The following is a 26,895-nucleotide window of genomic DNA, read 5'->3' on the forward strand; positions in this document are numbered from 1 at the left end:
TGCAGTTCCTACTATCTCTTAAATGTAATGTATACGTTTTTCCATGTTTAACGCGGCTACGTACATCGACAGGAGAGACTGAACCGGGTCTTTCCCGGGCCGCTGGTTGGGTATGACCATTGATGCACGGCGTCTTTAAATAGGGGGAGGAAGCAGGAACAATGATGTAGTTTGGAGCTGAGCTGGTAGCAGATAGGCGGTCGGTTTTCTGGGAGGCAGACGTCTGTTTAGCTGACAGATCGCGTAGGCGTTTTTCAGAAGGAGGACGCTTATATTTAAATGTTTTGCAAGTGCATTAAAAATAGAGGGAAGTTCTGATTTTTCAAATGGGTATAAGCTTATTTCTAGAGTAATCTCGTAAAGTGGATTTCCCCTGGACTCTTTACAGCGTGTACACTTCCTGGTGCGCTCACCTGAGATTTGAGCGAGAGAGTGGAAGCCGGGATTGTATTTTCTGACCTTGTTCCCGACTTGAGTTCGAATTATTTTAACCCTTCTCCAGATATCGGGCTGTAGTGATGACAGCCGGCAATGCGGCCGTGGGCTGTCGCTCTCTCTTGTTCTGGACTATCATGTGTATTGTAGCTGCGCCGCAGACGACGGTTGAATCGTATCATGTTGGAACTGCTGTAAGAAAAAGTGAACCTGGCTCTTCCAAGAATGGCATTCTTAACAGCAATGGAAGTACACTTAATCTCCTGCTTGTAGGAGGGGGCAGTACTACTGTGGAGGTACTTTGTTAACAATATAATTGTGTATAGAATGTAAAGCTACATATTGAATGAAACGTTAACTTTTTTTTGATTGAGCATACAGAAAAAAGCTTTTTGTGCTTAAGTTTTCTGTAACTACCCCAGAAGTGGGGTATTTTTGATATGTGTACGCTTCTAATCAGGATTTTGCTAAAATTGCTGCTGAAGTGAACCTAATTCAAGTTGTACAGGATTTCCGTTGTGGTTGGTGCAGTTCATACTCTTTGCCAAGTTCAGAGAGACTATTGATTCCTTGTTCCAATCTTGGCCAAGCATTGCTGGTATTTTTTTTTCCCAAAAAGTATTCCTCTGCCTTTTCCACTCATCTCTTCTCCTCTTTCTCCCCCCCACCCCCCGAAAATCCTACCCTTTCGGTCTGCCCATCCCTCATAAATAGATCATTGGCTTGGCATGTACACGTTGTCTCATAAGAGCATTATTGGAAGAAATGATGACAGTTTCTGACTTCGTGCAGAGAACACAACTTTTCATCTCTCAGCCAATCCACTGTATTGATGTTGTAAGATTGTCGGCTCTTCAGAACTTTTGCAGTAATGACATAATTCCTGAAATTGATAACACAGTGTGGAGCTGGAGGAACACAGCAGGCTAGGCAGCAACAGAGAAGCAGGAGAAGGGTCCCAACTTGAAACGTCAACTTTCCTGCTTCTCTGATGCTGCCTGGCCTGCTGTGTTCCTCCAGCTCCACACTGTTATTCTGACTCCAGTATCTGGTTAAAAGGTTCAGTACCTTTTTTGTTTTTATTAAATAGGCCACTGTAAATGGATTAGTGAAAATAAACCTGCACTATTTTTAGATGCTGGTCATCAGGGTATTTTAAAATTCAGTGAGTTTTTTGTTTCCTATCTTCCATGTGTTTAACTTCTGTTCCAGCTTAATCAAAAGTTCTGTATGTCACAATATGATAAACTGTTCTTCAGATGTATTCTATGTAAATTGGAAATATGATTAGTTCACATGTATTTAGTAAGCACTGAAACAAATGAATAATTGTTCTAATTTAACTGATTTTCAAACATGTTTGGGTAGGAATACTGCAGTTGAACCACTTGCAACCTCTGATCTTCTGTTGGCTCACCCATCCCCATCATTAGAGGGTAGCAATATTTTTGAGCCCCCTGATTGCTGAGCTCTGCACTAAAGATGTTTCAGTTAGACAGCTTTTTGTAACTTGAGAATAACCTGAAGTTTTTAGGATGGCATAGTGGCTTCAGTGGTGTGTGTGTGTGTGTGGACAGGCAGGATAGGATATGCTAAATGAGATGATCAGAGGATTAGATAGGGTGGACAGTGGGAGCCTTTTTCCTCGGATGGTGATGGCTAGCACGAGGGGACATAGCTTTAAATTGAGGGGTGATAGATATAGGACAGATGTCAGAGGTAGGTTCTTTACTCGGAGAGTAGTAAGGGCGTGGAATGCCCTGAAGACAAAAATAGTAGACTCGCCCACTTTAAGGGCATTTAAATGGTCATTGGATAAACATATGGATGATAATGGAATAGTTTAGGTTAGATGGGCTTCAGATTGGTTTCACAGGTCGGCGCAACATCGAGGGCCGAAGGGCCTGTACTGCGCTGTAATGTTCTATGTTCTATGTTCTAAATAGCCCTCTAGTGTTCAGGGACATGCAAGTTAAGTGGGTTAGCTATGGTTTCGAAAAAAAAATCCACACGGGCTGGGGGTGGATGGATCTGGGTTGGTTGAGGCTCGATAGGCCACATGGCCCCTTTCCACACTGTATGGACTCTATGATCCAAAGTATTTCAGTAACTGAAATATATGGCCACTACTGTAAAGCAGGAAGTGTGGCTATAAATAGTCAGCATGTAGCAGTTGTTAGGGTGGTTTCAAGCTGGTCCTTGGCATATTGGCATATTAGCATATTCAGCTCCTGACGCAACATAGGTCTTGCAGGAATAACATAATTATAGCTCCATTTCTTTCCAAGATGGCATTTTCAATAGAATATGCCACACATGGACACATGCACACCACTCTGTATTACCTAGATTATGTACAGATTCCTTTTTGGAGTGGAATGTGAACCAAAATGTACATTCTTGGATGAGAGTTGTTACTGAGCTAGGACTATAAGGTTTGGGGTAAACACCTCCAACCCTAATAGAACACTGCAAGTACTCAGTCTTTTAAATATAATTTTAAGGGTGGTATTAATTTAATGACCTTGTCTCCAGATGCCTTTACTGCCTTTTTTTCAGGGATGAATCTTTTAAACAACACTCTCTCCTGTAATTGATACAGTTAAATTTTAACAAACAGGGATGATGCATGTTATGTAAATTGAAATCTGAGTAGAAAATACAGGCAGTACTAGCAGATTGGGCAGTAGCTGAGGAAAAAGTTAACTTCTCACTGTCCCTTTTTCAGCCAACAAGAGTTAGAAATTTCAAGTGGAAAGGGTGGGAAAGTGTGAAGAAAAAGCAAAAGTGATAGGATAGAAGATGTGAGATTACATGACGATTTGCTAGCTAAGGGAGCGGTATTGAGACAAGAAAGGAAACCAAATATGATGTGTGAATGGTAGAATGATGAACCACTACTGTCCAAACCAAAACTAGAGCAAAAGAACCTCTAAACAGAAATTGGAGATAGCGGGAACTGCAGATGCTGGAGCTGGAAGAACACAGCAGGCCAGGCAGCATCAGGGGAGCAGGAAAGTTGATGTTTCAAGTCAGGACCCTAAGGGTCAACTTCCCTGCTCCTCTGCTGCCTGGCCTGTTGTGTTCTTCCAGCTCCATGCTGTGTTATCTCTGAACAGAAGTTAGTGAGTTTAGCAGTTTGTAAAGTGCATCACTGAAAATGGAGTGCTGTTCCTCAAGTTTGCATTTTAGTTATTGCCACAGTGTAAGAGGCCAACAGCAGGATCTCTGCATCAGACCAAAGTGAAACATCAAAATAACCAGCTTGGGCAATGAAGGATATAAAGCAGGAGTAAGCCATCAGGTTCTGCTATTTCATGATCATGACTGATTGTCCAACTCTGTATCCTGTTCTCACTTTCTCCCCAAAATTCTTTGTTTTTTTTTATTAGCTATTTTTAACTTTTGAACATTCTTTGTTTTGGCTTTTGAACATACATTGTTTTGGCTTTTAACAGCTTCCTCATTTACCTGGGTGAAGAAATGTCTCCCCATATGTTCTAAAATGGCCTACCCCATTTCTTTAGTCAGTGACCTGTTGGTTCTGGACTCCATTATCATCGGGAATATCCTTCCCGTGTTTATTTTGCTTGGTCTGTTAGAATTTTGTAGGTTTTTGAATCTCTCTTCAGCCAGACACTTTCACCCCTGCCCCTGCCAAACTTCAGTAAATATAACCTTAAGCAATCTAGTTTCTCTTTTTTTAATCTGTCAGCCCTGCTATTCCCATGACTCTATCTGGTAAACCATTGTTGCACTACCTCCTTAAGCTGAACATCCATTATCAGGTAAGGAGATCAAAACTCTGCATGATACTCCAAATATGGTGTCACTAACGCCCGGTACAATTGCAGCACGGCATCCCTTTCCCATACTTCAAATCCTTTCGCTACAAAGGCCAACGTACCATTTGCTGCCATCTTTGCCTGCTGCACCTGTATGCTTGCTTTCAGCGAATGGTGTAAAAGGACACAGTCTTGTTGTACCTCCCCATTTTCTCAATCTATCGCCACTCAGATAATCTGCATTCTGTTTCTAGGTGAAAGCATGATTAACTTAGTGTTGGGGATGACAAAAAGTGAGATTACACGTGATGCACTTTCTGCAGTTGAATGGAAAGGTGCTATACTCGTGGAGGAACAGTTTCTTCGGAATGCTGAAATGAGAAATCCATTTGGAGGTGGTGGAAATGGTTCAGGATGAGCTGTTACATAAAGGATTGTGGGTTGGAAACGAGGATGAGGAGAACCCTGTTATTCATCTGAGCAGAGAAGATCAGAAGTCCAGGAAACGCGGTCCTCCAAAGGGTGATTGATCAGAAGCACTAGTATGATAAGTATTGTCAAAAATGGATGAAGTTCCCAACATAAGATAAGGGGTGAAGAGAGCAATGGAGGAAGCTGAGCGAAGCAGTAGGCTTCTATTGAATATTGGTTGCTTGGCCAATCCCCAGAAATGAAGATAATGAAGACAGTTCTGAGGAAGGGTCACCAGACCCAACATGTTAACTCTGTTTTCTCCTTCACAGATGCTGCCAGACCTGCTGAGCTTTTCCAGCAACTTTGTTTTTGTTCCTGATTTATAGCATCCACAGTTCTTTTGGTTTCTATAATGAAGACACAGTCAGTTATGCCATGAAGGTGGAAATTGGAAGCAAAGATAATGTACACTTCAGGGCAAGTGCAGATAATGATGCTGAGCCATAAACTGGAAAGTGAGTTATGGGAGGGGAGACTGAACAGGATTTGAGCAAAGATCTTTTCCAAATTGACTGCAAAAGCGGGCGGGATACCTGATAATAATTAGAAAAGCATTATTGCACTTCATTCAATATGAGAACAGTTCCATTTCTACTTGCTGAAGCAGTGACCAACCATGGTGGAGTTAGATGTAGAAACTGGAGACAGTTCAAGTGATGGAGAACATTGCAAAAGTCAAGTACCTAAAGCAACTGATAGGTGTGCTGTTTAAACTGGAAGTGACTAGTGATTGCTCCTGGCAGAACTCTTAAAGCTGTAAATTGTCATTACTCTGCTTCTATCTCTAGTTTTAAGTCTTGTTTTAGAATGTTTGTTTGTATTTGAAGGTCTGAGACTCTTTAAATATGTTGATCAATGTTAATTGGCTATTTTCCAGAAGTTGTACAGTCTGAATCAGTAGTGACTTCTCCTGTAGTGGCCGAAACACACCAGCAACAATTTCTTAAAACAAAACTGCAGATACTGGAAGACTGAAACATAGATAGAAGTTGCTGCATAAATTCCAATTCTGCTTTCTCTTCACAGATCCTGCTAACCTTGTGGAGTTTTGGATCCAGGGGTCAACGAACCCAAAACATTTAACTCTACTTTCTCTCCACAGTTGCTGCCAGTCCTGCTGAGATTTTTCAGCAACATTTTAAACTACCTTTTTGGCATTGATCTTTTGATAAATTGCAAAAATTCTGACTGAAACACACTTTTTTTTCCCTTGGCCATTAACATTTAAGACTAATATCTAATTGCCTTATTAACAGTAATTGTAGTCAAGAGATGTGAAAGATTACTGTGGAGAAAACAAATACTGGAATGGGTTTCTTTATATTGTAAACTGAACATCTGTGAACCAAGAAATTCTTTACTTTCTCTTACTTCCTAGTGTCACAGTGTGGTGCAGTTGAATGGGTCCCAGTGGTGTTCATTTGTGAAAACAACAGAAGACTGCAAACTGGATAGCGGCTTTATTGACTACCTCCAGGGGGCTGTCTGTGGGTTTCACCACAATCTGCTACCATTGGCCATTTTGTTGTGTGTAAGTTTTAAACCATGTATTTAAAAAAACAATCTGCATCTATCTTCATGCTAAATTTTAAAGCTAGAAAAAGGAATGCTAGTTCTTGCCTTTTTACATAAGAGCCATATGTGTTTATGGCAAAATGCAACTGAAAACCAGCTGAACTCTTAATGACTATTTTAAGTCATGTGGTTCTGACAGTTTCCGGATGTTCAAACTAAATTTAGTAATTTACAGCCTGATGCTTAGTTGCTGATGTCTAGTACATTGGCCTTTGAATTCAAAAATGAATTTTAGATTAAAGTCTTAGTGTTTTTTTTTTGGCAACTTGAGTTACAATCCTGTTGTCATCTTGCCCTGTTTCTGAGAACCAGTAGCACATTGTTCAACAATGTAGTTATTGCTACCATTTTGGTTAGATCGGAAACAGCCATGTAATTTTGAAGAATGATGTGATTTGGGATCAGATAAAACATGAGAGGTAATGTGTTAACAATAGCTTTCTCTGGTGTGCAAGGGTTCTTTGTATTGTACCACCAGATTCTGATTCACTATTTTCACAAACATACAGTATACAATATTATCAGATTTATCTGCATGAGCCTTGAACAATATAACAGGTCAGAATGGAATCTGATTGACTGGATTAGATGCAAATAGGAGTTTTAGATTGAAAATCATAAGTTAGAGGAAATTAGATTGATTTGTTAAAATTGAATAAATGCACCAGTTTTTTTTGCAAATGCCACTTCACATTACAAGACTTTCCTCTGCCACCATTAAATATTCTGTAGATAAGTTGGCACAATTCAACATCATTTTAAGGATCTCTTTTTGTAAAGGGTGTTTGCTACTAATCTAGAGTGGACTGTATGTAGACTTTCTCAAAATCTATTGTTTTTTTTTCTTTCTTTCTGTCCAGTTTACCCCAATATATCATGGTCAGAAATGCCTTTGTGGTTTTCTTGAGCCTACATTGAAAGAAATGTTCCAAACGAATTTCATCCCTCAAGGCTGTTTTGTTAGTCAGTACAACTCCATCCTCTGATGTACCCTCAACAGCCTTTTTGATTCCTTTTTTCAGACCAGAATCTACCTACCTGTGGCTGTTTTAAAAAAGAATAATAATGAGCCTACTCCCCTCTAATCTGGAGAAGAACTGCAAAGATACTTGATCCTTGATTCTCCTTGTTTCTATCTTTCAATGGGTGACACTTTCTTGTGAATTTTCAAAATGTTCTCAACTCTTCCAGAAGAGGAAATGTCCCTTCAGCATCTACTCTGTCCAGTAGCTCAGGATCTTGTTCCAATTAGATTATCTTTCATTCTTATCAACTCCTAGATACAGCTCTGACATTTTCTTCAAAAGATAACACCTTTTTTCAAAGCCCTGGAATCAATCAAGTGTTCAAACTAATTCATGGATGTAATATAAAGTGAGAGATGGGATAATAATGTGGGAGAAAAAATGCAAGGAAGATGTGGAATTAAATTACTTGTTTAGGGCACGGATTTAGATTTCTAGAAAGCTGACTTGTCAGATTGTAGGATTTTAAATGGTGAACACAATTCATTGGAGAAAATCACTAAATTGAAGTATTGTACCAATGGACCAAAAATGTGTTGCTTTTACAGGCTATTTGGTTGATCTATCTATTTGTGTTTCTTGGGACAACAGCCGAATTATTGTAAGTATATTTCTGCTTTTGTGTCTCAATTGTAACACTTAACAGAAAGTCTTTGCTCTTGTCACTGGGGTTTTCAAAACAATGAAAGATTAATTTGCCATTTGATTTGCAGAATGGTTAAAAGATCTAACATTGTGGATCTTGGTGCTACAGCATTTCAGCCTTGCACATGTTCATAATAAAAACATCATTTCCAGAGTTCTTTTCATGGTGATTAGTTATGTAAGGCAGTGTTCAGAGGTTGGTGAATGTCACTGCCTTGAGTGTGAATGTTTAGTCTGCCACCCTGGATCTGGGTGGAGTTAGAAAGTGTTGATCAGTAAGTTCTTGTGCTGCATTGTACTAAATTGCAGCAGAGATTTCTATCCTACAATGATCTCTATAACAAACATGAACACTTGCTGTATCCTTCAAATATTATCTCTTCCTCATTTGGTGTATTACAGAGACAGCACATTATGTTCCTACTACTCTCTACACGGTGTCTGGTGTTTCTATTTTCCACGGAAACCATTTTTTGCCCTTCTGTTTTTTTAAATGTTGAGTATGTCAGTCAAACTTGTGAAGGACTGCACTTCTAGCAATCCCAATAGAAGGCTCTTGAACTTTGATCAGTACAATCACCTGCCCCTCTTCCATACCCTCATTTTAAATCTTTGCAATGAAAAATAACACCTAAAAATATTTAAACAGTTGGAAGAAGTCATGCAATTCCTATAGTCTACCTCATTCAAGATTTTCTCCAGCGCTCAATCTATTTTTCAGATGGCAGTGAACTTGAATTGATACTGTATATGGTTATTAATTTGGAAAATTTGAATATGAATGAAATATTATGTGAACTACTGATGTTAGAATACTTTCTCTGAACATATTACAGCTGTTGACTAAATGTTTGTTTAAATTTAGTTTTTGTCCTAATCTGGCGGCCATTGCTGCAAGTTTAAAGTTGTCACATAATGTGGCAGTATCCTTTCTTCTGTCGTCTGTAAGTACTTGGATACATTCACTAATTTAACTAAACAGTAACTTCCAAACTTCGAACACTGCTGTTTTATTAACACTGTCATCCTATGTTCAAGTGTGTCATATTTGGCAAACTTTAATTCTACAAAATGAGCAAATTATTCTCAATCTAAGTTGTACTTGCACTTTGGAACTGTGGCTCTGTAAAGATGAAGTAACTTAATATTTCCTATTGTTCAGGATAGCAACTAACTGTGCTTTAGTAAGACATAATCTTGCAAAGCCCGTTCGCTTTGGCTATATTGAAAAACACATTGTGTGCACAAGGCCATTTAGAGTTAAGCTGTATCTGTCCTTGTACTCTATCTGCTAGTTTATTTCTGACTTAGATTTGAAGCAGCTCTCTGCTAATAGGCTTCATGTTCCCTTACCTTTCAGTAATGTACTGTTAACCTATTTTAATGCAACTTGCATAATTCAATATATTCACAAGTTTAGTCTTGATGTTAAAGTAACTGCTGAGTTTGAGCTCTGGATTAATGTATTCTTGAGCTCCTGTATCACTGTCGGAGAAAATTTTTATCTCTCTTTATCACATCTTCAAGAATAGTTATTATGTCTGAACACTGCTGTTGAGCAGCATATACAAACATCAGTGCTCTGTAATCAAGGTCTATAATGCTAACTTGCATCCAATATGATTATTTAGAAATTGGTTTATCCTAGATGTTGCTGCATAGCTGGTATATGCAGAGCATCAAGATTGTGTGTAGATTTTGTTTTTAGTCTCTTTACTGAAGTGAAAAATGTAATTGGATTGTTTCCTGTGTGCCAGTACAACCCAATTTTCTTTTTTTTAAAAAAATTACTTGACATTTAAGCTGTGGCTATGTTGGAATTTTGCTGCAGATCCACAATAACAAGGAATAAGTCAAAATGCTTGTTTGTGCAGTATCAAACGGCATTACAGTTGTTTTTTGTGGGGCTCCCATGATTGCTTGACCATGATGACAGTCTGTCTTGCTGACCTTGCGTTCAGCTCCGGAACGTGCATCTTGTTTACTATTTTATTTTCCATCTGCATCATTGCCATTATCGTTGTCCGCTTTACATCATACTTGCCACCATTATCTGATATTTGCTTCTATTAGTCCATAGAGGTGATCTCTTACTTTTGACCAGTGAAAGCTTCATTCTATTCTGGGCCATTTTTAGTTTAATTACTGTAGCTTTAGTTTCTTTTATATAAAGTTTTTAACAACTACTTCTCCTCATTTAAACTAAGCATCAAATAATATCTGGAATTGTTTATTTTAAAGTTCCTTCATAATAAATTGAGGAAAGCGAATGGAACAACAGATGGTTTTTGAATGCTTCGTGGCAATGACATTTTTGTTGGTGTTGGCCTATCGTATAGATTGCAACACAGAATTGGGAAGGTTCATCTTGGTGTGGCAGAGGTACAAGTACCTGACCTCTTTGGAACATCCAATGTGAATTGGGAGCAGAAGTTTCTCTTGAATTCATGAGTGGAATGTGAGAGTCCCTGGATGGAACAGCATTTGTCTGTCATTGGGTGGTGGTGAGCTGCCACCTTCAACATTGCAATCCGTCTACTTTAGGTCAACCCATTACCCTATTAGGGAGAGAGTTTCAGGATTTTGATACAACAAGTAAGCCATTAGCCCTTCAAGCTTGCTTCACCATTCAATGAGATCATTGCTGATCTGTTTTATATTGAGTTCCTCATTCCCACCTATCCTTTGATTCCCTAACAAGAATCTAGGACTTAAACTGCACCTTAAATGGTCGATTCCCTTATCTCTCCCAGCTTCTGAAGCACCTTCCTTTCTGTTTTTTTGCATTATAAATGTTGGGTTTTCCCATTGCATTGTGCAAACATGCAATTGTTCTGTAAGTGTGAAACAAAGTTTTTTTAAATTTTTGCATCTTTTCAAAATTTCTTTACTAAATGACCGTGCAAATGAACGTAGGTACACAATTCAAAGGACAATCTGGGGAGGGGGGAATCATCCATTGCAATTGATTCTGTTTGACTAAGTATTTTTTCCTTGATTGGATTTTATTCATGGTGTGACTTTTCTTGCTCTGGGTAATGGAGCTCCTGATGTATTCAGTGCAATAGCAGCCTTTTCTGATCCAAGGACAGCAAACCTGGCAATTGGAGCTTTGTTTGGTAAAGTATTTTCACGTTAACTAATCTTGTAATTTTAAATATTGAATCATTATGTCTTGAAAGGTGAGTTTCTCATCAGTTGATAACTGACTCATGGTAATATGATTGGCTTGACTTGACGTCCTTATTTTGTAAATGTGTCATATGGCACATTTACAATCTAACCCTCCTACTGGCAGTGTTTAAAGCTGAGTCTGTGCTACTACGTGTGAAAATACCAATTAATGGTGCTGCTGGCTTCTCTAATTTCTTGCTGTAGACTTGAAGATTCCATCATATGTTCTAATAGGTTTTCATACCTGAGCAGTTTTGCATCATGACCAATGATGATCATGTAATCACTGTCAGAAAAACTCATGAGGTTCACTCATGTCCCTCCAGGGAAGGCACACTGCCATCCTTAACTGGTCTGGCCTACATGTGACTCACAGCAATATGCTTGACTCTTTACTGCCCTCTGGGCAATTGGGAATGGGCAATACATGCTGATCTAGTCAGTGGTAGCCACATCGAGTGAATGATTTCACGTCTAATGACCCTTGCCTATGGTTTTAATGCTCTTTTGAAATTCTTGAATCTCTTCATGATGCATGAAACATTATGGCACAGCAGCAGAATGTTATTGGCATCTTGAGCCCAATTTAAGATTTTCGTTAGTCAGAAAATAAGATTGACTTGTTTGTCAGGGAGGTGGGGTAGGAACTACTTCAATGTGATAGATATTGATTGGAGACTAAATCATTGGGTCGGGACCCTTCCTTGGAAATGGGGAGGGGGAAGGGAGCTGGGAAATAAATAGAGAGAGAAGAGGAGGCACGGGACTGGGGAAGGTAGGTGGGATGGTGATAGGTGAGTGCAGGTAGGGAGTGGTGGGGATTGGTCAGTGGGATGGGTGGGACGGATAGGTGGGAGAGAAGATGGACAGGTTCTGTCAGGTCAAGAAGGCGAGAATGAGAAGGAGGGTTGGACGTGGGATGATATCTCCATCTCTGGTGACCACCTCAACTGACATCTATTTCAAACCCACCGACTCCCACAGCTACCTGGACTACACCTCCTCTCACCCACCCTCCTGCAAGAATGCAATACCCTACTCCCAACTCCTCCGCCTCCGCCGCCCCAAGATGGGGTGTTCCACTCCCATACATCCCCAGGTGTCGTCCTATTTCAAGGACCATAACTCCATCCCCCCTCCTCCTCCAGTGATCGAAAATGCCCTCAACTGCATCTCTTGCATTTCCTGCACTTCTGCCCTCACATCCCCTCCTCCCAACAAAAATAAAGACAGAATCCCCCTTGTCCTCATCAGCCCACCAACCTCCGCATCCAACGTGTCATTCTCTGCCACTTCCGCCACCTACAATCTGACCCCACAACCAAAGAGATATTTCTCTCCCCTCCCCTACCTGCCTTTCATAGGAACCACTCTCTCTGCGACTCCCTCGTCCACTCCACGCTCCCCACTAATCCTACCACACCCGGCACCTTTCCCTGCAACGCAGGAAGTGCTACACCTCCCCCCTCACTTCCATTCAAGGCACAAAACAAACCTTTGATATTAGATAGGGGCTCACCTAAACATCTGTAAACTTGGTCTACTGTATCCGCTGCTCCCGATGTGGCCTCCTACATCGGTGAGACCAAACGTAGACTCTGAGACTGTTTTTAGAGCATCTGCACTCTGTTTGCGATAAACGACAACACCTTCCAGTCGCCAACCATTTTAACTCTTTTTCCCCCCTCATTCCCTGGGTGATATGTCCATCCTGGGCCTCCTCCAGTGTCACAATGACACCACCTGAAAACTGGAGGAGCAGCACCTCCTATTCCACCTCAGGAGCCTACAGCCCGATGGCCTAAACATTGGAATTCACCGGTTTTAAAATTTCCCCACCCCTGGCCTCATCCCATGTCCAACGCTCCCTCTCATCCCCGCCTCCTTGACCTGACACAACCTGTCCATCTTCTCTCCCACCTATCCGCCCCTCCTGCCTCACTGACCAATCCCCACCACTCCCTGTCTGCACTCACCTATCATCATCCCAACTACCTTCCCCAGCCCCACGCCTCCTCTCTCTATTTATTTCTGAACTCCCTTCTCCCTTCCCCCTCCCCCATTTCTGAAGAAGGGCCCTGACCTGAAACGTCAACTTTCCTGCTCCTCTGATGCTGCCTGGCCTGCTGTGTTCATCCAGCTCCACACTGTGTTACTACTGAACTACTGTACTACTGTAGTTTCTCTAAAGCACCTGGAGCTACTAAAACATGTTCTTACTTTTTGGACTGAGTTATAGTGGTCAGGACACCTAATTTGAAGTTCTGCACATCTACCCTTTTTGTTTCCTTTTTTCAGGTGCTGGCATTTTTGTGACTACTGTTGTTGCTGGTGGTGTTGCCCTTGCAAATCCATTTATAGTTGCATCAAGGCCCTTCCTTCGAGATGTGATATTCTACATGGCTGCAGTCTTCTGGACCTTTCTAGTCCTCTACTTTGGGAGCATTGATTTGGGACAAGCACTTGGTGAGGGAGATTTCGGTGGAGGGTAAATTCCTAGTGACTTGTACCAATTTTAGCTTCTGATTCAATGATTGAATTACTGCAAGACCTTTTTAATTGAATATAAACTTGCTGGACTATGTCATGGAATTAATTTCTTATATTTTTCTCTAGGTTACTTGGCTCTGTATGTCGTATATGTATTAATGGTGATCATAAGCAGCCTAATTTACCAAAAGCACAAAAACCAGGAACCTGCTTCTCTTTATAGCTGTCAGTCTGAAAGTAAGTGCACAGAATAGTTTAACTAACTGATAACATTGTTCAAGGGTTTGAATTATTGCAATTGATTGTCCAATGTCTCTGCCCAAAATTTTATGTAGCAACATTAAAATGAACATTTTCCTTCCCACTTCAAATTTAGAGTATTCAGTATTCCCTGTTCTGATGAATTCCACGTTCCTCCTGTCACTGCATTTATAGTGGTGTTATGTTATTATTTTAAAAAAAACCTAATTAGACACCACCTTGGAATACTGTGAACAGATTTAGGCACCACATCTCAGGAAGGAGTACAATGTAGGTTTGCGAGAATGATACCTTGGCTTCAGGGGTTAAGTTGAGGTGAGATTAAACAAATTATGGCCTGCTTTCTCTAGCATTTAAAGGTTAAGGAGTGATCTGATAAAATTGTCAGGGTATTAACAGGAAAACAGTTGGTAACTATTAATACCATTTCTATTGGCTGACGATTCTAGAACAAGGTGGCATAGTGTAAGAATTTAGGCCATACTCATCAGGGGAGCTATAACTCACTCAGATAGTAGGAACTGCTGATGCTGGAGTCTGTGATAACAAGTTGTGGAGCTGGAGGAACACAGCAGGAAAGCTGATGTTTCAGGTCTGAAGAACGGTCCAGACCCAAAACGTCAGCTTTCCTGCTCCTCTGATGCTGCCTGGCCTGCTGTGTTCATCCAGCTCCACACCATGTTATCATCAGGAGAGTTGTTAGGAAGCACTTCTACATCAGGTGGTAGATGTTTGGAACCCTCTGCCACATGGCATTAGATGCACAATCAGTTGCTAAACTTGCTGATCTTGGATTTAAAATTTTGTTAGGCAATGGTATTAAGGGATATGGGCCACAGATCAGCCATGATCTCACTGAATAGTGGGACCGGTTTGAAGGGCTGAATAGCCTCCTCCTATTCCTGTGACGGTACAGTTCATGCACGTGGAACACCTGTTATTGACTTAACTGCTGACACTTTTTTTTTGTTTTTGTAACTTTACGCCATGCATTTTTAAAAATGTAAATTTTCTGCCTTTCCAATCGCCCTTTAAACTCAAAGTTTTGTAAGGTCATACCAACACCCCTAAATGAGATGGGATGAAGAGAGCTTGACCTTTTGTAAGTCTGTTTAATCACTATCAACATGTTCTTTTCTTTTAGTCTGTGATGCAGAGGATACAAATCCATCCTGTATCAGGACACCTTCCCGTGAAGATGGTAAACATTTTTATTATAAGCTGGATAATGTAATTTTCATGTGTATGAGTACTTCCAAACTCTCCATCCTGTGTAGGGGAATTGCTTTCAAGTTGGCAATTACAATTTACCATGAGGTTGAGGATTCTCCCTACCAAGGGTAGTTGTTCATTTATTAAAACTACAATAGTTATAATCAAACTTGTGGTATTTCACACTGAACCCGTTTTAGAAGTTTAAAATGTGTGCCTCAGTTCCTAATTCTATCCATCCTGAAGTGTAAAACTTTTTCTTTTTAAGCAAGCGAGTATCAACCTTTGATTGGAACAGAAGAATCCAAATCTACAAAATCCATTTTGTTGGACTCTATCAACCCCATTGACTTTCAGAAATGGAGGAGGAAACGCTTGCCCTGGAAAATCTTTACATGTTTGATGGTGATTCTGACTTCTAGGTGTTTCCTTTTTAAAAAATCACTGTAGAAGGAAGTGGTAGGTTTGATCTTTTTTCGTGGAACTTGCTAAAGGAAAAATAACTGGAAGGGGAGTTGTTCACAACTCTTTAGATGCAGGTAAAATTGTGTCTTTGGAGTTTAATCCTGTAAATGTTCACTACTTTGCCTGTAGTTACCAATTACATAGATATCTATCAAGGCAAAAAAATTCAAGTTAAGGTTGCTGACAGTCATCACTGGCATGTGAGGTCCTAATTTCTGGTGCATTTTTGTTTTTTTTTTGGCCAGTACTGACTATGTTTAGCTTGGTAGTCTTTACTTCTAAGCACTTAATACTCGTGTTGTCATGTTAAAAGCTGTAATTTATTGTACCTAGAGGACAAAATTGCTTTGGAAGATTAGTGGAATATTCATGCGCTGCATTAGAAACTGCCTGGTTGTTTTCGGTTGTTTTCAGTTCTTTCCACTCCCACACGCACTCATTCATGTGCACATAATGATTAATCTTCCAGAACTGATTTTGAGACATCCTGTTTTCCATTAGTGGCTTGTTTCGACATTTTGTCTGTAGATTATTTCCCCCCCTTTTTTTTTTTGTTTGGTCTGCTTTTTCTTTAAAGTTAGTGGTGTGGTGAATCTTTTTTGTTTTAAACTTGGCAATCTGCCTGGCTACAGAAAATGCAAAAATCCATTCAACATCAATCAACACATACTGATGGTTTATTGAAAACACTTTTTTTGTTTTGCTTTTTTTTTCTTTAAAGCTGCCAATTGAGTTTTTCCTTCTAATCTGCATACCTGTGGTGGATTCAGACCAGGAAGACCATAACTGGAAACGCCCTTTGAACTGTCTACAAATTGTTACTGGCTCGCTTGTCTGCATCTTTGCATTTAAATCTGGCTATTGTAAGAATTTCATCTTATTTTCTTAAATTCAGTTGTTTTGAATAAAGCCAACCTTGTTTTCAAACTGAAATGTCTGGGTTACTAAGTTATGGAGGGGATTTGCCTCTTTAGAAGGGTGTTTATTTTCAGCTTACCTGATCTAACTGTAATTGGGCTGTTTTAATCTACACATTGTAAATCAATTGCACATCCAAGAAACAAGTGGAAGGTAGTATCTGGCTGAAATGACAATAGGTTTAATCATGCAGAGGCCACTGACCTGCACTAGCACCAAAGCAGTTGTGCTGTTTGTGAGATGATCTCCAAGACCAGGAGAGCTGGGACTTTGCAGGGCAAAGACTTGTTCCTGGCTCCATAATGGAAAGCTTTTGTACTTGCTCTGGTGGGGCTTTTCTACCCACTGACTTGCTTCATTCAGCATGGGCAAGGAGAAATGCAGGAGATTCCTTTTCCTTTCCTTCGAAAAGGAAAGACAACAGCTTTCCACCTAGACCCTAGTTTTAAAATGCAATTGGATTCCTCTTGACAAAAACAAGATGCCAAAATGCACAAATGTATTAATTTCTTAAATGTGCAATGCATTTTTTTTCATCAGCTTGAGGAAAATTTTTAAAGCCTGCCAATGTCAGGAAAGGTAAGAAACTCCAATGTGCCCTAGCTTTCACTTGCCCCATTTCTTGTTTAATTACACCCCCTGGCCATGTAGAATTTCCCCCTAAGTTTAGAACATAGAACAGTACAGCACAGTACAGGCCCTTTGGCCCACAATGTTGTGCCAATCTATTATCCTTAGTTACAAGTCGCCTTATTTTTATTATCTAAAACTCTGTTGATCAACTGATGACTTGGGTTTTTGCTACCTGTAGACTTTCTCTTGGAATAGAGACAGAGGACAGTTTCTTGAAGGTGCAATAAAAAAAATCTCTCTTCAGGTGAGAAGCCAGGAGTAATGTGCAATGGACAACTTCAAATGAACATCCATGGCTTTTGCCTAATTTTAATCAGACTGAGGGCTCAACTATATTATGAACAAATCTTGTATCTTGAGAGTTGGGGAAGTGAAAACTGATATCCAGCTGGCTTCCCTGTTTTGCTGTCCATGATTTTATTTGTTTAAGGTAAAGGCAAACTTTTTTTGATGTATGAGACCAATCAGCTTGAAGCAGATGTGCCCATCATTAAACTGTTGTTCCTTGCAAGTAAAGTTTATTTTTGTTTTTTGGCTATGCAAGGATCATTCCAGGTCTGTCTTACAGTAGTGCATCAAACTATATATTTAGAATTATAATCACTTCAGTCTAGTCAGTGTACTTGGACAGTCTTTTCAAACAACAGTTGTGGTACAATTGCAGTTCTGCCAGTTTGTGCTATAGATCTCTAATCACAGATAAAGCAATTCAAGATGCCCTGTGATTTTCAAATCTAAGTGTAAGTGGTAAGACTGTTATTTTTGCCTTGGAGGGATGTAGTGAAAAGATGGTTAGTAAGGAACAGACTGGAATTGGTTAAAACTGAATTGGTTTCCAAAGCCATTGGTAGAGAGTGCATTACATTTTGTATGTACTTTTTCTTGTCTGTTCGAACTTTTTAAGGTAGGATTGGTTAGTATTTTGTTTAAAAACCAAAGATTGCATTATTTGGAAGAGAAATCCTGGAAAGAATGCTATAGCTAAAGAATGTTAGCTGGGAAGGGACTAAAGTTTTTATTTTTACTGTTGGGCAGACTTGGTTAAAATTAAAAACCTATTTATACGCTTGTTTGAAAAAAATTTTTCCCTCGTGTCAGTGGAAAATGAAATCACTTGATCAGAAAGGAGTGGCCAACATGCTCAGTCTCTCTTGGGCTGGTTTAAGTCAAAATTTGTTTTTTGATGGGCACATTACTGAAGACTTAGTTTCAAAGCAAGAAGATATAGTTTTAAAAAGTGTTGGGGCTCCCATTTTGGATCATTTGAGAGAATTGGCCCAAGTGTGAAAGGTGCATCATTAAACTTGAATGTATGAAGTAATGTATAGTTCTCCTCAATGGCTTTGATCACTGAACCAGATACCCGACTTTTATTTTGTGTAAGCCCAATTTCTGTTGCACATGTGCTTTGCTTAAATTTTCTTTCTGGGTCAATGCCACTACTGACATCCTCAGCCCCATTAACCTTCAATCTGTATTCTCTAGTTCCGTCTCACTCCTCCACTGGCATTCATGCCTAAAGCTGCCATGGCCCTAAATGCCCCTGTTTACTGTTTTTTTTTAAACAAAAATTATTCTGTCATCTGGCTTTGTTCCCTTTTTATTTCTGTAATATGCCTTTTCGATCTATTCCATCAAAGCCATCACCTAAATGCACAAGTTTCTGGACCTCCTGACAGAAAAGCTGGCAATTTCTTGACCCCCCAGTTGTGTGTTATATGTGTGGATATAATTTTGTATCCCTGGAGACCTCTCAGGCTGTTCTAATCTTAATCTGTTTTTGAATTGGTGTATGCATAGTAGTACCCATTGTCTTTAATGCATTTAAAATGTTTAGTCTTGTGACTTAACTGAAGCATTTATTGTTCACAGATGGCTTACTGCGCATCAATGATCAATTTCCTGTCTGGGCTCTTGTTTTGCTGATTTCCTTAATTATAGCCATGCTGATTTTCGTTACCACAAAGAATGAGGAACCACCAAAATATCACTGTGTAAGCCATCAGATGATGTCTGTTTTTCTAACCTCTTTTAAACATGGAGTTGTATTGCTTACCTTGATAGGAGGACAGTATCTTGGATTTAAATCCTTAGGTTTAAAACAAAGAACTGTGGATGCTGGCTATCCAAAACAAAAACCGAAATTGTTAGTGAAACTCAGCAGGTCTGACTGCACCTGTCTGCAGAAAGCAGAGTTAATGTTACAAGTCCTGTGACAAAGTTTCACGTTAACTCTGCTTTCTTCTCTCAGATGCTACCAGACCTGAGTTACACCAACCATTTTTGTTTCAGATGGTTTCTGAGGGAGTCCCTGCAATTTGACTATCTAAGTCTTTCGCAATACAGCATTTAACTGGGAAAAATTGTTGTCGTTACCTGGGGTTATACTGCTTGGCCACAGGAAACTGGCAGAACCCAGGTAGGAGAAAATTATCACTTATCTGAGTCTGGACCATTAAAGGTCAGAATTATTAAATTTGAGGACACTTTATTTTTGTGGAATGATCTGCACCTGTGGAGTTTAGAAATCTTGTTAGCAAACTTGAAGCTAATGGGATAGGAGCAGCATGATTACAAATTGTCTAAAAGAATAAAGATTTGCAGTAAATAGTTGGCTGTCTCCTTGCTAGAGAAAGTAGCACATTTTCTCAGTTCATAGCTAGAACTATTGTTTCTGACGGATGTAATACGTTGGACCTGAGGTCACAAATCTGCAAATGAAATGATTTTTTGAATGGTTAGTAAACAACGAAGAACCTAGTGATAGGTTGTGTAGTTAAGCTGGTGGAATGAGGAAATTGTGGCAGTTGAATCCCCACACATTGTATAGACTTCAAACTTGAAATGATGAATGAGAAAATTTTAATGGTATGATTCTCGAGATGATGCAAGAGATTGTATGTCCACATCTCTGAAGATGGCAGAATAAACTAGTAAAATGGATTGTTGGACTTCAAATAATTGCTTGGAACAGAAGTCCAGGGAGTTGCACTAGATCTTTAGTTAGAAACTTTTAGCAGAAGAATTCCTTCCCTGTATAACACTAAGGATGTGATTGTACTGGAGAGGGTTCTTTTATTCACATTCTCATGCTCTGACCAAAGGTGGGTTCTTGGCTCACAGTCTGCAGATGCTTTATTCTGTGCTTTTTTTATTTTCTCGGCAGTTTCCATTGAGACTATATTAGCCCCACTTTAAGATTAGTCAAATAACAATTTTAACTGAAATTGCTGGAGAAACTCTGCATCTGTAGACAGAGTTGAGTCCACTGACCCTTCAGAACATTCTCTTCACAAATGCTGGCAGACCTGAATTTCTCCAGCAATCTGCATCTGTTAACCCCATTTTTAACTGTTTTCCAAACACCTGTTTTAATATTGAACTTGCTTGTTGGAGATGAAGACTTGACTGCCAACCTTGGGTTTTTAAAAAGTTGCAATACCTGTACGTGACCACAAATTTTAATAGCTAGCAATGCATAATTCTATCACCAGCGTTGCATCTGTAGTTCAAATTAGCAACCTCCATTCTAGCATAATTGTGTGAGTAGACCAGATAAAACCTCTTTTGTAAATCATTTCAGTAGTTATGGAAGTATCAATCATATCATATTTACTCTTGGTCGGCTTCTGAGCAGTTTTTCTTTTACTGGAATATTGCAATACTATTAAACAACATCTGCATTAAGCTGCTTCCATTTCTTGGTTTCAATGGAAATAAAAGCAAAGCTATTTGTTTTAGCTGGATCTTTCCTAGTTTGGTTCACAATTTGACTTCCTCAGTCTTTATTTTCAATCTTGTGGAACTAACCCGGTAATGTACCTAAAGGCTTAAGTTACAACTTGGGTAATCACACAGGTATTAAATTTCATTGATTGTTTGATTGAAATATGTAGTCTAAATGCCTGTTATTTGCTTTCTCTTCAGGTATTTTCTTTTATTGGGTTTCTCTTCAGTACCATACTGATTAACACTGTAGCCACGGAGGTTGTGAATCTCTTGCGGGCCTTTGGAATAATTTTTAACCTGAGTAATACGGTTTTGGGACTAACATTACTAGCCTGGGGAAACAGCGTTGGAGGTACAGTATTTCCTTTTTGCTTGTAATAGGATCATTGTTTTGAAAGTCAGCTGATCATACTGTTAAAATCATTGAATGGCTTACTGGTTGCAGTAAGGATTTTTTTGCACTCTAAGGAATGAATTTATTTTGACAAACTAAAATGTGTCAGTGGGTTAGTTGGAGCAGGTGCTACCACAGATATTGGAATAATTAGTTTTCTTCAGTATTGTAGTATCTCATGGTTGTGACATACATAAACTAGTTCTTCTCAATATGCTGAAGGGATGCAGTGCTAATATAAAAAGTAACTGGACTAACAACTCATTGGGAAGAGCAAATGGAAAACTAAGTTTGTACCAGAGTTAAATAGAACTCCAGTATAACAGTCTTGGATTCAGACACACTACTCCGAATTTTTGCTGATTTTTAACTAATCAGTGATGTCTAATATCTAACCTTGTCATGGCCAGTGTTCCCTCTAACTTACTTTCTGGTGTGCAGAGATCCATGCACGGCAGTGACTTCTTCTGGAACCCTGGAGCTATGTAGCTTGGAGGGAACGTTGGTCACAGCCATCAGAAAATTACCTTTCTCGTCCGTGCACAGCACCCGATCTGCACAAAAATGAGCTAACAGTACTTTTGTTTTTCAATGCTAGTTAAAGGATAAATCTTCCTACTTTATGGGATGAACATCACTTCAAGTGATTCCAATGAGGACTAGATAAAGTCTTTAGCCTGTCTTTTTAATAGTGCACCTTTTTCACCTGGGTTAGATTTGAGCACATAATCTGCACTATATGCTTCCATGCAGCAACATGGTAGTGCTGTTTTGTTCAAAGAAGGTCTGAGGTAATCCCAAGACTATGTCTGACACCTGTGTTTTAAAAAACACACGAAACTAACTGAAGAATAAATTAAATATGCTTCTGGTGTACGGTGCAACTTTTTTTTCTCTTGGAAAACTAATTGCTACCTTGTCGTTTTCTCATTTTCTGAATATTTTATCTATAAAGGCTATATTTTTGTACCTTTTTGCTTCATGGCCAAGTTAAGAATTCACTTGAGCACTGCCATCATGGAAAGCTTTGTGTAGAAATGTTTGATTTCTGCTGGATGGACAGAAACATGAATTGCGAGTAAGCCACTTAATCTCTTGAGCTGTTTTCACTGTGCGATAACATCAAAGCTGCTTGATTCTACCTTCCTGCCTGCCCAATTACATTTCATCCTTTTTTTTTGTTTGTTTGCTTTCTTTTAAAGAAAAATCCATCTATCCTGTAGCTTTTTTAAAAAAAAATACTATTCAGACTCCACTTCCTCCACTTTTTTTCTTCTGGAGCAAGAGATTCAAGGACTGTCTTAAATGGGCAATTTTTTTTAAGCATTCCCTATTTCATGGCCCTAGAGGTCAATGGACTGTTCATATTGGAAATGTGGCAGCATTCTTTTTGATACCACATTTCCTTTTTTGGGTGTTACCTGTTTTCAGAGTGTGCTGAGATTTTTGTTGATCACTGACATAACCTGTTGCCTTTTTTTTTGGTAGTAGTATAGAAATACAGACTAAGCCATTTAAAGCAAACTAAAGCTTTAACACTGAATGGAAACTTTTTCATAGATAATGACTTTAATTTCTTTAGCTATATAAAATTAGGCATACAAAATCATTTCGGATTTGTTTCAGGTAGACAAAAATATCTGTTCTTGTGATGGAGTAGCTATTTGGGTGCACCATGCTTAACTGTTGAACTTATAGCCTATGGATTTCTATATAATCATGCTGTATTTGACTTGGTTTTGCTAAAAGAAAAACCTGATGTTTTTTTTTAACTTCTGAACTTTCAGATTTATTCTCTGACATCACACTAGCCCGACAGGGGTACCAACGTATGGCTATTGCTGCGTGTTTTGGTGGAATAATATTTAGTATCCTTTGCATTTTGTTCTTAAAGTTCCTGCCTGTATTCAAAGACAAATTCTAACAGCAACTGCAAATTGTCTGCTTTCTTAACTTTATTATAGATATGCTGTTTGGCATTGGTCTAAGTTCCTTAATTCAAATGCCCTACAATAATTACGTCCTTGAGGTATGTGCCAATTCTGTCTTTCACTTACACTCTGAAAAATAAAGAAAGTAGTTTATAAATCAAGCTCAATATTGCCTACCTTTCTTAAAAAAAAACAAAGCATGTAGTCTGAAGTGATGTGCCATATGGCAAACTGTGTAGTGTTTTTATAAAATCCAATTTGTAAAGACAAATGTTGAAGTGAAAATTTGCCTCTAATCTTTCAATATGCATAGTTTCTTTGGAAGTCCTCTCCCAAAAGAGGATCCAGTGGGAGGAATGAGCTGCGTGAGACTTCCCAAACTTTGCAATGCTGAAGCAATGGAGTGATTCCGGACTGAGGATGAACATTTAACTGGGAATTTGGCACTCTGTAGGTCCATTTGAACAGTGGTGACAAGTGAAACAGATTTGGTGTGGAAGAGACTTTTTTTTTTGTTTTGAATGGAAGTGAAAGATTGGATGGATGGACAGCAGTTCATCAAATCTAGAAGTAACAAAAGGATTTCAGAACAATTGAACAATTGTTCACTGTAATACCTTTTCTTGAGACATGCCAGTACATCACTGATCATTTTAAAAACAAGGGTTTCTCCTTACTAAGGTCATTAAGTTATAGCTTTTGTTTGGTAGAACACATGTAGGAGATTTAAGATAATTATGGGGTGAAGTTGGTGATGACCAGAAAATGTAGTTTATGGTGGAGACAAAACTTTTCTTCTAGTTTAGATATTAAGGCTGGACTTTGGACAAGCAGTTTGTAGACCTTGGTGTTAACTATACCTGAAAGGCTGGTCTTGCAATTTTTCCTCATGATTGACAGCAGAGGCCAATGGTAAATTACCAACTCTGTCTCCTGAAAATGTAGCAGTAGTTTCTCATTCCACAAGCACCCTGATTTCATGGACAAAAGATCAAAATGGTTATGGGAGGGGTGCTAAGGAGGGAGGAAGAGAGAAACCAGAGGCATGGAGGGTTGTGACCGAAGACCAGTGGTCCAGGAAAAGTGATGCAATATATTTAACAGCCCATGGCCTTCCTGGGTGTATATTGCTTACTCATGTCTCATTTATGTTGAATTGGTGGAATTGGTATGTATTAATTGTTTCAAAATATATAAATGCACACCATCTGATTCATTTTTCACAATTGAAATTGCACAACATGCATTTTGGGTCACATGCTGATCATTATACATCAGAAACTAGTTTATATATAAATTTGTAGAGCCACCTGATAGTCTGCTTTTTTTTAAGCAGTTCAACAGATACCAAAAACCATATTCAAGTCTGAGCTAGTCAAACTAATATTGTTTTGTGGTTTAAATTGCCCTTGTGCACAACAGCTCACTGCTGGAAGAAATTACTTTCATACGGCATTTCAGAAGCAAGTGTTATGACTCGTGCAGCTTAAACATCTGGTGGAGCTCTCTTGCAAAACATGACCTTTCGATCCATTTATCATTCATTCCACTCCGAACTCTAAGCTTGCATTCCTGTTCAAAGTTTCATCTGGCTGTTCTTAATTGCTATAATTGATCTCATTACATGTGATTTGGTACATCTAAAGCTAGGTAGTTTTAAAATTTGTTATATGATAATCAAATTTCTTTCAAACCAATACTGTGGCTTCACTTTAACTGTACTTTTAGTTATTCATTAATTCAGATTTACTAACTTTCTCTTAGATCAAGTGTGATGGCCTCCTGGATTGGGTTCTAGTCGGATCATTAGGCTTGAGTCTTGTCATGTCGTTTATATCGATCCCAGTTCAACGGTTTAAACTTGGAAAAGCATATGGTGGTGTTCTGGTCTCTTTCTACTTCATATTTATTGTAGTAGCACTATTAACTGAAGCTGGCATTATACATGTTTAAAATATAGCATCCTTGGTATGCACTGAAAATTAATTGTTCACTTACACCACCTATAAATGTATTTTTGTTTAAATATGGTTTGTCAGGTGCTGGAAGCCAACTTTTTGTTATATTGTACACACCAATGTATTGCTTATTAAAATCCTATTTAAATCTTTAATTTTTTCATATTTTCCAAAGTGGACATTAGGAAACAGGAATGGAAAGGGAATGAATGGAAAAATATCATCAATCCCCAAGTCTCTTGCTGCTTATGGTTTCCTTCAGAGCTAATGACTAGAAGGTGCACAATGTGAAATGTTTTGCTGTAACAAACTTCTTCAGGAGTTCAAAACTCGTGTCTTTCCTTCCTTCCACGTGTGCACATGCCATAGCTTCAGCCACAAGCTTTACAGTTGGGATTCGTTCTTGTTTTTCTTTTCCTTCTTTTCCTGCTTTCCCTCCTATCATGACACACACTACTGATTTAAGCTTGAGTAGTAACTTAAAGTTTAGTATTATGTTGTATGGATAAACAGACACCCTTTTTTTTTTTGCACTGTTGTATACGACTGATCTCCCTCTTAAGTTACCTCATCTGACGGTCTATACATACACACCTTATAATAATGACGGGATATTCTTTGTCCTAGTGTTTAAACAGCATTTACAGGCCATTTGTGACTCTGGAAAAGTGTACTTTGTGTTCAGTGATACACTTGGTACAGCAAATATTTTATTTGTGAAATAAATTTTAACTTTTACACATTGCTTGGTCCATGTTCACTACTTTTTTTACCTGTAACTTAAGATATATCCTAAAGTCTTAATTTGGGGCCAATGTCAACTTTTTTTGATGTTCTTCAAATTAAACCACAGCAAACTTCATTTGGTATCCCCTTTTGCCCCAGAGTCTGGCACTATTAGTGGTTAATGTTGCCTTTTAAATTTTCTATTTTTAACTGAATTTTCAAGAGGATGGTGCAAAATGCAAATTTTAACCGTAATGTATAATTCAAGTTTTTCCCTTCAGCTCCATTGAAATGTTGTCTTTCATGTACCCAAACCCCTGTCTGAAACTGGAATCCATGGCTATCTATAAACATACAGCCAAAAATAAACATTACAAAACCTCTAATCCACTTGCAACATTTTTTTTGAAAATATTAACTTAAATCAAATGCCAGGTCATAGTAGGCTATGGACCAAGTGCAGGTAAATAGGATTAGTGTATTGTCGTGTTTGTTAGTCAGCATTGATCATGGTGGGCCAAAGGGCCTGGCTCTATGGCTTATTCATTTGGTATCTCACAACATGAAAAGAATTTGCATAGAAAATACCTACAATGCAGATTTTTCATAATTGACATGTTTGGAGATATTGTTACCCACCTCTAGAACAGGTGGGACTTGAACTTGTGCCTCCTGTCCCACAGCTAGGGACAGTACCACTGCATCCTCAATCTGCATTGTGATTTTTCTTTTTTTCCTTCCCCCTAAACCTGCTCCACATGTCAAGAGAGCTCTTGGCAGAGGCAGGTAATCCATGGTCCTGGATCCTAAACAGTGGATTAAACTCAATAAATTGTTTGAAACCATGCAGCTTATTAGCACAAATTACAGTCTCTATTTGATAAATCTATTCAGTAGGGATTTTCATTAACCTCACTCTTGCTCCACAAACATCATTCCATATAGTTCATGAACCTGTTCAAAGATGTTACACACCTCTGGAGTAGGTGGGTCTTGAACCTGGGTCTCCATGCTGAGAGGCAGGGACACTACCACGGTGTCACAAGAACCCAAACAAACCACTTT

At 38.9% G+C, this 26,895-nt stretch overlaps 1 protein-coding gene across 3 annotated transcripts; it reads left to right on the plus strand.

The window, feature by feature from the left end:
• Positions 1-181: 181 nt before the first annotated feature.
• On the plus strand, positions 182-25,849 carry slc8b1 (solute carrier family 8 member B1). 3 transcript variants are annotated; one of them, XM_048611510.1, is made up of 15 exons: positions 182-731; positions 6,073-6,225; positions 7,843-7,895; positions 8,805-8,862; positions 10,953-11,058; positions 13,412-13,579; positions 13,730-13,840; positions 15,009-15,065; positions 15,345-15,481; positions 16,263-16,404; positions 18,965-19,086; positions 21,020-21,173; positions 23,003-23,083; positions 23,180-23,244; positions 24,911-25,849. In XM_048611510.1, exons 1-15 carry the CDS (start codon positions 519-521, stop codon positions 25,097-25,099), a joined length of 1,809 nt encoding a protein of 602 aa, XP_048467467.1. In that variant the 5' UTR covers positions 182-518; the 3' UTR covers positions 25,100-25,849. The 3 variants fall into 3 exon arrangements, with proteins under 3 accessions (XP_048467467.1, XP_048467469.1, XP_048467468.1); XM_048611512.1 differs by having other exon boundaries at positions 23,460-25,027; XM_048611511.1 differs by lacking the exon at positions 15,009-15,065.
• The last annotated feature ends 1,046 nt before the right edge of the window (positions 25,850-26,895 follow it).

The sequence above is a fragment of the Rhincodon typus genome, chromosome 24 (assembly GCF_021869965.1).
Source record: "Rhincodon typus isolate 14 chromosome 24, sRhiTyp1.1, whole genome shotgun sequence".
NCBI classification, from domain to species: domain Eukaryota; kingdom Metazoa; phylum Chordata; class Chondrichthyes; order Orectolobiformes; family Rhincodontidae; genus Rhincodon; species Rhincodon typus.

Coding starts and splice junctions, on each gene's coding strand:
- slc8b1 (XM_048611510.1), top strand. CDS start 519: ATGACAGCCGGCAATGCGGCCGTGGGCTGTCGCTCTCTCTTGTTCTGG. Junction 732..6,072: donor GGGGCAGTACTACTGTGGAG/GTACTTTGTTAA, acceptor CTTACTTCCTAG/TGTCACAGTGTGGTGCAGTT. Junction 15,066..15,344: donor GACACCTTCCCGTGAAGATG/GTAAACATTTTT, acceptor TTTCTTTTTAAG/CAAGCGAGTATCAACCTTTG.